We start from the raw sequence: 9,320 nt of genomic DNA, 5'->3' as shown, positions 1-9,320 counted from the left end.
CCCTCACATGGTCACTGTCCCTTCGAGTTTGCCCGTGATTACTGCCCATCACCATAGACACACGGTCTCACCTCAGTTACCCCTCGGGTGAAGGTGCAGGAGAACCTGTGGAGAGCTGAAGTGAGTTGCCTGAGGCATCACAGACCAGTGCCGATGGTGGCAGGTGCTGGGCGGAAGGGTGGGCAGGAGCTGGCCTGGCTCTGTGGTCCAAGAGAGTGGCCATGGGGACGTGTGTCCTCCTCCACCACCATCACCACCCCAGAGCAGCCCAGCTGAGGGCACCATTAGCCTTTACATTATGGCTGCGGATCTGGAGGTCCGGGGGAGGGCAGCTGCCTCAAGGCTGGGGGTCTCTGCCCAGGTCTCAGCCGCCCCATGAGCAGGACTTGCTGTGGCCACTCTCAGGTGTGTCGATATCCTGGTCTCCAGTGGAGAGTAGCAGAGCTCTGCTCTTCCAAGAAGGCAGGGGTGCTCACCACTTCCCTGGCCTCTTGCAGTTATGGCATCTGTAATTCGGGGAGTTTGAGAGTCTTGGAATCAGAAGCTGAGAGGTGAGGAATCTAATAGAACCAGGAACCCACTAGTTTTGAGGACTCACAAAGGCCCGTGGCTCACCTCACGAGCTTGGGTTACACAGGAAACCTCCCTGTAGCCCCCATTCCACAGCCCTGCTGGCGTGGCTCAGAAACGCCCTGCGCTGGCCCTCTGGGGTCCCAGGCAGAAATGTGAAGAGCCCCTCCCTATGCCCCGAGTCTACACACACCTCCACACATGCACACCTTTGCAGGCAGGTCCTGCAGCTTCCCTCTCTGGGCTCCTGACCCCCACCTTCTCTCGTGTCACACAGCTGGGCAGAGTCCTGTCTGCCGCTACCCTGGGAGGATTTGAGTGCAGCCGCATGGTCTAGGTGGGAGTCTCCAGGGAAGACCCAGGAGCCAGAGGTGCTGAGCTTTCTGGGCCTGTCCTGCAGTGGGTGGCCATTAGTGAATCACATCCTAGGAGGTTATGAGGGAGGGTGCAGGTCCCACCTGTCCTTATCTCGCTGCCAGGTCCTCCCAAGTCAGAAAGCCTCAAGCACTCGGGGTGGTGGGGAGCTTCTCCTTTCTCCTCTTGGGAAGAAGGTTGAGCAGGACCTCTCAGCTCCCTCCCAGCCCTGAGGTTTTCAGATTGTGTGAAGGCATACATGTGTACACCAACACAGATGACCCCTCATGTGTGCACAGCTCTCTACAGTTTATGAAAGAGCTCAAGGCTGTCTCCTTTAGTTCTAGCAGTCCAGGAGGTGGTGTGGGTAGGTGAGGAGACTGAGACTCAGAGGCGGCCCAGTGTTCAGTAATGCGGTATTAAGTAGTGTGTCCAGGGCAGCAGCCTGTTAGGGCCACACCAACCAGTGTGGGGGGTTTTCCTCCCAAGAAGACTCCAGCCAGCTTCAGAGCTGGGCCAGGCCCTGGGCTTGGTGCTGGAGATCTGGGGATGAGTCAGACTTGGCCCCTGTCCCCAGGGAGCACTTACCAGCGGGCAGGGAAAAGAGAGCCATGCTGGGGCGCCAGTGCTAGGAATGGGGGGCGGGGGAGGGGTGGCTCGGCAGGAGGGCCCTCGAAGCTGCTGCTGAGCTGGCCTCTAAGAGGCAAGGGAAGGAGGCAGAGGGAGCCACAGAGGGAGCCAGAGAGGTGACTTGAAGTGGTACAGGTGTTTGGTGGTCATGGTAGATGGGACCCAAAGGAGGGAGTGTTTGAGAGATGAGGCTGAGATTGAGGACTGCAGAGCCAAATGGCTGGTGTCCATGGTGATGGGGAATTTCTACTGTAGACAGCGAGAAGCTAGAGAGCACAGCCTGATGGTCTCCTTGCACTCAGCCCGTGGCTAGTAGTATTTCCTCTACACTCCCCTGCACTTCCTCAGGCAGCATCTCATTTCATCTGTAAATATTTCTGGATGCATCTCTAAAAGATAAGGACTCAGAAAAAAAGTATCCATAATACCAACATTCAACTCAATTCTTTAAAAATAATCCCTTCATATAAAATATCCAGTAATTGTTCTAATTTCTAATGTGTGCGATAAATATGCATAGGTTTTACAGTTTGTTTGAATGAGATCCAAACAGAAGTCCATAATTGCAATTGGTTGATTGCTCTTTCATCTTTTATTTTTTCCTAGTAATTTATCTATCAAAGAAACTGGGCCGTTTGTCCTGTGGGGTTTCCCATGGTGTGGATCTTGTGACTACGTCTTCATGGTGGCATTTAACATGTCTCTGTCCCCTGCATTTCCTGTATCCTGGGAATTAGCTCAAGAGTCTAGAGGCTTGAGCTCATGATTCAGCCTCCTGAGTGGCTGGGATTACAGGTATGCGACACCACATCCAGCTAATTTTTGTCTTCTTTTTTAGTAGAGACAGAGTTTTACCATGTTGGCCAATTTAGGTTTAGGAACAATTTTTTTTTGGTCACAGCTGTATCATGGAAAATGTTGTGTACTTCATTCAGGGGGCACCTCGTGGCTGGCTATCTTTCTTTTTTGTGAGGTTGGGAACCTTCGGTGACCACTGCCTAAATGCGTTCATTCTTCAGTGGTTGTAAAATGTCATCATTCCTTTCTATTTACGAGCTAGAATTCTTTTCCAGTTCAAGACTTCCCTCTATCTACTATTTGGTTACCCATCTGAAACAGTTTGTCTGCAAAGACAGGATACATTTCCTGTAATTTTCCAGTTTTAAAAAAATGAGTTGATTCCCTATCCTCCTCCGATAATTGTTCTTGCATCATTCTGATCTCATGAATTTGAACATACTGGATGTGTTTTAATCCATTGACATTATTGCCCTTATTGATGCTCAAATTAGCCCATCTTTGGACAGCAGGAAACTCTTGAATCTTTTGACGTGGCCCCAGGAGTCTATGCTGGCTTCCTTGACTTCCAGCATGGCGTGGGAGGTTTTTGGTGTGTGTGCACATGTGAGCACACCTGTATGGATGGTCTCCCTCCCGCTCAGAATCCTGGCTGACAGCAGAGCAGCTGAGGGGTGAGAAGGCTGGCCTGGGGCCCACCCCGTGCCAAGTGCAGGGGCTGTGATGCAGGAGGGGAAATGGAGGCCCTCAGGGATTCCAGACTCTGCATCTCCAGGCCCTGGAGCCTCATTAGCAGTTCCTTGAGCCACAGAGGACTCAGGGCCAAGCCTCAAGTTTGACTAATGATCCTCCTGAGGTCCTGGCAGCCTGTGAGGGCTGCCTTTCCGCCCAGCCATGCAGTCCAGAGCATTCAGAGCAGGGCAGGAGCAGGAAAACGGGGGTGAAGGCAGTGGGCCAGGCCTGTGTTCTCAGCTTAGGACCCCCTGTCACTCTGTGCTTTTGGGCAGATCTTGCTTCTTTCCTGGATCTCAGCCTTTCCATCTGCTCGGTGGGAATGGTAACCCCCACGCTGTATTGAACTCCTCTTTTTTTATGAGGAGAGAGTCTTGCTCTGTTGCCCAGCTCACTGCAACCTCCACCACCCAGATTCATGACACAGTCTCCTGAGTGTCTGGGATTATAGGCATGCGCCACCACGCCCAGCTAATTTTTGTATTCTTTTTTAGTAGAGACAGAGTTTTACCATGTTGGGCCAGGCTGGTATCGAATTCCTGGCCTCAAGTGATCCACCTGCCTTGGCCTCCCATGAGACCTGTTTTTGATGCAGCTCTCTGTCCTGAAAGCAAAGTAGGGAGAGAGCGCCAGGAGCCAGGGTGTTTTTATTTAGAAAGGGCACAGAGTTGACAGGAAATGGGGGTGAGGAGGTGGGGGAAAGGAACAGCCCGTGTTGAGCCCTTGCTGGATTCCAGACAGTGGGCCAGGCTGGGAAGGTTTGAACCCTGCTTCCCTCACTGTGCCCCCAGGCAGCCTTCTGCCAGCCTGTCATGAGGCTGCTACTGTGAGCAGCCTGGCCTTGACCCTGGCACCCAGCAGGGCTCCATTAGGGCAGTAGTACCTCCCGCAGCAGTTAGCATTTTCATTTTTTTGGTCTCACGTGTCCCATTAGGCAGCATTTCCCTTTGCTAACATCCCTGTTGAGGGTAAGAGACGGGCAAACAAAAGCGTCCTTAATGAGCGTGCAGTGGGAAGTGGCTTTTGGCTGAAGTCTGTACACTCAGGTGAGTGCCGGCCTCTTGGTGTACCTCTGGTTTCCCTGTCTAGGTGCCAGGGTGACCCCTATGCTTGGAGTTGTTTTCTTCTGAAAGGAGCTACTTATTGTCCTGATGGGGCTCAGCTTTACTTGGTCCCATGCCCAGCAGGGCTAGGGGTTATGCACCCTGACTTGACAGACTAAGGGGTTTTCCCTTCTCTGCCCAGATAGCAGCTATTGTCCTCATCTGCTTGGGGGACGCCCTGTGCCAGCTCTGCAGATGCTGCTGAGTAGGGTCCTGCACTCCCTTCTCGCACGGCGCTGCGTGCACCCTGTGTAGCCTCAGCACTTTGTCTGGGTGCCTCCTCTTTTCCCACACTGGGATCCTCCTGAGGGTAGGGACCATGTGATTCACCTTGAGCTCTTTCATAAACTGTGATTCACCTGGTCGTCAGTGTTCAGCCTGGGACTGGGAACAGAGTGGTCCATAGTGCCAAGAAGCTCATTATTCAGAGGCAGACAGATCTGGGTTTGAATCCCGGCTTCAAACCAAGGTTGATCTGCCTCCAAAGCACGTGTGTATTTTCTAGCTGTGTGACCTTGGTTGAGTTACATGCCCACTCTAGACTGCAGTATTATCATCTGTCAAGGAGGGATGGATAATAGCCATCTACTCAGAGCTTACTGTGAGAATTAAATGGAGATAATTCATGGTGGTCACAGGCAATTCCCAGGTGCTTCATAAGTAATAGAATCGATTCCTCAGTCAGTGTCCCAATCAATGTCTCTGAATTCATTCATTCAGTCAATGCATGTTTACTAAGCATACTCTTTGGGCCAGACCCTGGGCTAGGTGCTGGCTGCATAGCAGAGAAAAATACCTATATGGCCCTGCCCCCAGAGAACTGACATTCCAGTGATAACATCAGACACTGAGCTCAAAGTCACACAGTTACTTAATTATAACTTGGTAAAGGTAAGTATCTCAGATGAGAAATGCCAGGGGCCATAAGCCTGAGATAGGGGTCCTGGCCTAATCTGAAGAGTCAGGGAGGGCTTCTTGGAGGAAGAGGATGGTCACTAAAGGACAAATGGGAAGTCTACTGGGTGAAGAGAAGGAGGAAGAACCTGGAGAAGGGAGCAGGGAGCAGGGAGCAGGGGTGGGGGCTGCTGTGGGGGAGGCAGAGAAATGAGGCTGGGGGAGTGCATTAAGAGTTTGGGTCTTGAGGAAATTGATCCAAGATGGCCGATCGCTAACATCTCGGGACTGCAGCTCTCAGTGAAGGCGCGGAGAACTAGACGGCGCCACACTTTCAGACAAATTCTGGTTGCTCACGGAGCAGAAGATCCACAGTGGAGGAATCACACAGGTCGCCAGCGCGACTTTCGTGGCCGGCGCAGTCGTTCTGCCGGCACCTTGGCGTGGCAGCTCTCGGAGCAGAGTAAACAGGTTCGGAGGACCCACAAGGGCCCCCAGCACGACACCAGAGCCCGGCGCAGCGGCTGTGATGGCACCTCAGCGCGGCAGCGCTGGGCGCAGAGTAAACAGGACCGGCTCCCCTTCCGACTGAGGTTTGGAGCCCCGGGAAGGCAGAGTCGCCCACTAAGGACACAAGAAGGAAGCCAGACAGGAGAATCCTGGGCAGAAAAGCACCATCAGTTTTTTTTTTGTTTTTTTTTTTTTGAGACAGAGTTTCGCTCTCGTTACCCAGGCTGGAGTGCAATGGCACAATCTCGGCTCACCGCTACCTCCGCCTCCTGGATTCAGGCAATTCTCCTGCCTCAGCCTCCCGAGTAGCTGGGATTACAGGCGCGCGCCACCACGCCCAGCTAATTTTTTTTGTAGTTTTAGTAGAGACGGGGTTTCACCATGTTGACCAGGATGGTCTCGATCCCTTGACCATCACCAAAGTGCTGGGATTACAGGATTGAGCCACCGCGCCCAGCCAGCACCATCAGTTTTAATGCCGCTGCTCTGGCCCTGGGGACTAACAACCTGGATGCCCACTCAAGAGACCTAATCTAAAAGTTGGTAAATTCAAAGACCACAGGAGGATAAACTTACAATGATGGGAAGAAACCAGCGTAAAAAAGCTGAGAATACTCAAAGTCAGAACGCCTCTCCCTCTAAAGATGATCACAGTTCCACATCAACAATGGAACAAGGCTTAATGGAGAACGAGCGCATCCCAATGCTAGAATATCGCTTCAGGGAATGGATAATAACAAACTTCGGTGAGTTAAAAGAACATGTTGTAGCCCAACGTAAAGAAACTCGGAACTTTGAAAAAAAGTTTGATGAAATCCTATTGAGAATAGACAACTTAGAGAGGAGTATGAGTGAAATAATGGAACTGAAGAATACAATACAGGAACTCCGAGAAGTATGCACAGGTTTAAACACTCGAATTGTTCAAGCAGAAGAAGGGATATCAGAGGTCAGAGTCCAACTTAATGAAATAAAATGCGAAGAAAGGATTAGAGAAAAAAGGATAAAAAGGAATGAGCAAAGTCTCCAAGAAATGTGGGACTATGTGAAAAAGACCAAATCTACGTTTGATAGGTGTACCTGAATGCGATGGAGAGAATGAATCCAAGCTGGAAAATACCCTTCAGGAAATTATTCAGGAAAATTTTCCTAAACTAGCAAAGCAGTTCAATATTCAACTCCAGGTAATACAGAGAACACCACAAAGATATTCCTCAAGAAGAGCAACACCAAGGCACATAATCGTTAGATTCACTAGGGCTGAAACGAAGGAGAAAATACTAAGGGCAGCCAGAGAGAAAGGTCAGGTTACCCACAAAGGCAAGCCAATCAGACTTACAGCAGATCTCTCACCAGAAACTCTACAAGTCAGAAGAGAGTGGGGGCCAATATTCAACATCCTCAAATAACAGAACTTTCAGCCCAGAATTTCATATCCTGCCAAATTAAGCTTCACAACTAAGGAAAAATAAAATCTTTTATGAACAAGCAAGAACTCAGAGATTTTATTACCACTAGGCCTGCTTTACAAGAGCTTCTGAAAGAAGCATTACACACAGAAAGAAACAACCAGTATCAGCCCTTCTAAAAATATACCAAAAAGTAAAGAGCACCAACATAAAGAAGAATTTACACCAACGAATGGATAAAACAGCCAGTTAACATCAAATGGCAGTTACCCTAAATTTAAATCGACTAAATCCCCCAATCAAAAGATACAGCCAAAACCCAACGGCATGTTACATCCAGACCTGTTTCACAGGCAAGGATACGCAAAGACTCAAAACAAAGGGATGGAGAAAGATTTACCAACCAAATGGAGAGCATAAATAAATAAAAAGCAGGAGTTGCAATTCTCGTATCAGATAAAATAGATTTTAAAGCAACAAAGATATAGTGGTAAAAGGATCAATGCAACAACAAGAGCTAACGATCCTAACACCCAGATACATAGAGACTTAGACACAATGAGACAGAAAATTAATAAGGATTTCAAGGACTCGAACTCAGATCCGGAACAAGTAAACTTAATAAATATTTATAGAGCTCTCCACTTCAAATACACAAAATAAACATTCTAGTCAATACCACATCACACATACTCATAGGTTTAAATGAAACATTGATTGGCCATTATTAATACCCATTTTTTTTCAGAATAAAGCAATATTTCCACTCACTCTCCCTCTTTCTCTTCCTCTTTCTTCCTCTCCTTTACTCATTTTTTTCTTCTTTCCTCTCTCAAAAAAAAAGAAATCAACTTGTAAACCTCTAGATCCAGGTCAGCAATGTCTCTCTCATTGCTTGAATTCCTTCCTTCCCTTCCCTCCCTCCCTACCTCCCTGCCCCCTTCCTCCCTTCTTTCATCCCTCCCTTCCTAAAAAAAAAAAAAAAAGAGTTTGGGTCTTATTCTCTAGGCAAGTGACAGGACCAGGTTGGTCTGTGTGGGGCCAGAGCAGTTGTAGCTGGGGTCAGTTACTGTGTCCCTGGACGAGGAGATGGGGGATTGGGCCAAGGTGGTGCTAGTGGGATGGAGAGAAGGAGACAGATTTCAGAAGATTGGAGGAGCTCAGGTCGGCCTGATTGTATGGAGGGAGGGAAAATGAAGCAGCCAGCGGGGCTGCCAGCCTTGGCGTGGCTGGATGGGTGGATGGTGGTCCTGGTCCCTAGGCAGGAGCTGGTGGTGGATGTAGACAGAAGTCTTGGGAAGGTTGTGGGGAGGCATGAGAAAGGGAGGGAAGTTCACACACTCTGAGAACAACACAGCTGGAAGGAGGCCAAGGAAGGGAGCCTCCAAGCCCCAGAGATAGGAGGATTCACCGAGTCTCCCACGGGCTTGTGGCAGAGTGGGAACCTGAACCCAGTATTCCTTTCCATTCTGATTCGCTGGAGGCATGCACACCTGTTTCCTCAGGAAGCCAGACATCCCCTCACTGTCTCCCCATCCTGTTCCCACTCCCCTTACCTAGGTTATCCCAGACTGGAAGGAGCAGGAATGGGACCCCGAAAAGCCCGACGCCTACGGGGGCATCTTCCACTTCCGCTTCTGGCGCTTTGGGGAATGGGTGGACGTGGTCATTGATGACCGGCTGCCCACAGTCAACAACCAGCTCATCTACTGCCACTCCAACTCCCGCAATGAGTTCTGGTGCGCCCTGGTGGAGAAGGCCTATGCCAAGTAGGTGCCAGCAGCAGGCAGGTGGGTGGGAGGCCCGGGGGGTGGTACTGGAGGGGCTCCTCGTGGTGTTCCACTATCCAGGGCTTTAGGCACAGAGAGGTGAGGGGCCGGTACAGTCACACAGGATGCTCAACCCCTAGGCCTGAGGGCATAGTCGGCTGAGCCTGTGTTGGGTGGGGTGGAGGCCTGGGCCCCTTGTGGAGAGGAATGTTCGTTACTCCCATTTTAAGGAAAGAAGACTGAGGCCCAGGCAACATCCTGTAGGTTGCTGGGGGCAGAGCCAGCACTCACATTTAGGACGTTTCTCGAAGGTTCCTGCTGCCATGCCCTGCCTGGGGTCTTGGTTGGGGGTGTGGTACCTGAGCTGAGGCTGGTTGTGCGGGTGGGCCACATGCCCACCTTCCAGGCTTGCTGGGCCTCCCTCTTGTCCACCGTCTGTTCTGTCTTGGACAACCCTTCCTTCTGCTCCATGCCTTCTGCTTCTGTGCCCCAGTGCCCAGCACAGAGCCCAGCATAGAATGGGCATAAGAAAAAGTTTGCCGAGCTGTGAA

At 50.5% G+C, this 9,320-nt stretch overlaps 1 protein-coding gene across 2 annotated transcripts in view; it reads left to right on the top strand.

Annotated features, from left to right (window-relative positions):
- The window catches only part of CAPN5 (calpain 5), a 58,240-nt gene that overhangs the window by 36,121 nt on the left and 12,799 nt on the right, over window positions 1-9,320 (top strand). The window contains exons 1-2 of one of the 2 annotated variants that reach the window (XM_035265354.3): window positions 2,212-2,349; window positions 8,561-8,769. In XM_035265354.3, the coding sequence (XP_035121245.2) occupies window positions 2,317-2,349; window positions 8,561-8,769 (242 nt within the window). In that variant the 5' untranslated portion in view covers window positions 2,212-2,316. Of the gene's footprint in view, window positions 1-2,211; window positions 2,350-8,560; window positions 8,770-9,320 lie in introns of those variants that run through there. The other variant, XM_009007388.5, reaches the window with a different exon arrangement.

Source organism: Callithrix jacchus, chromosome 10 (assembly GCF_049354715.1).
Source record: "Callithrix jacchus isolate 240 chromosome 10, calJac240_pri, whole genome shotgun sequence".
In the NCBI taxonomy this organism is placed as follows: Eukaryota; Metazoa; Chordata; class Mammalia; order Primates; family Cebidae; genus Callithrix; species Callithrix jacchus.
Note: the sequence above shows the minus strand (reverse complement) of the source record. Positions and strands in the feature narration are given on the sequence as shown.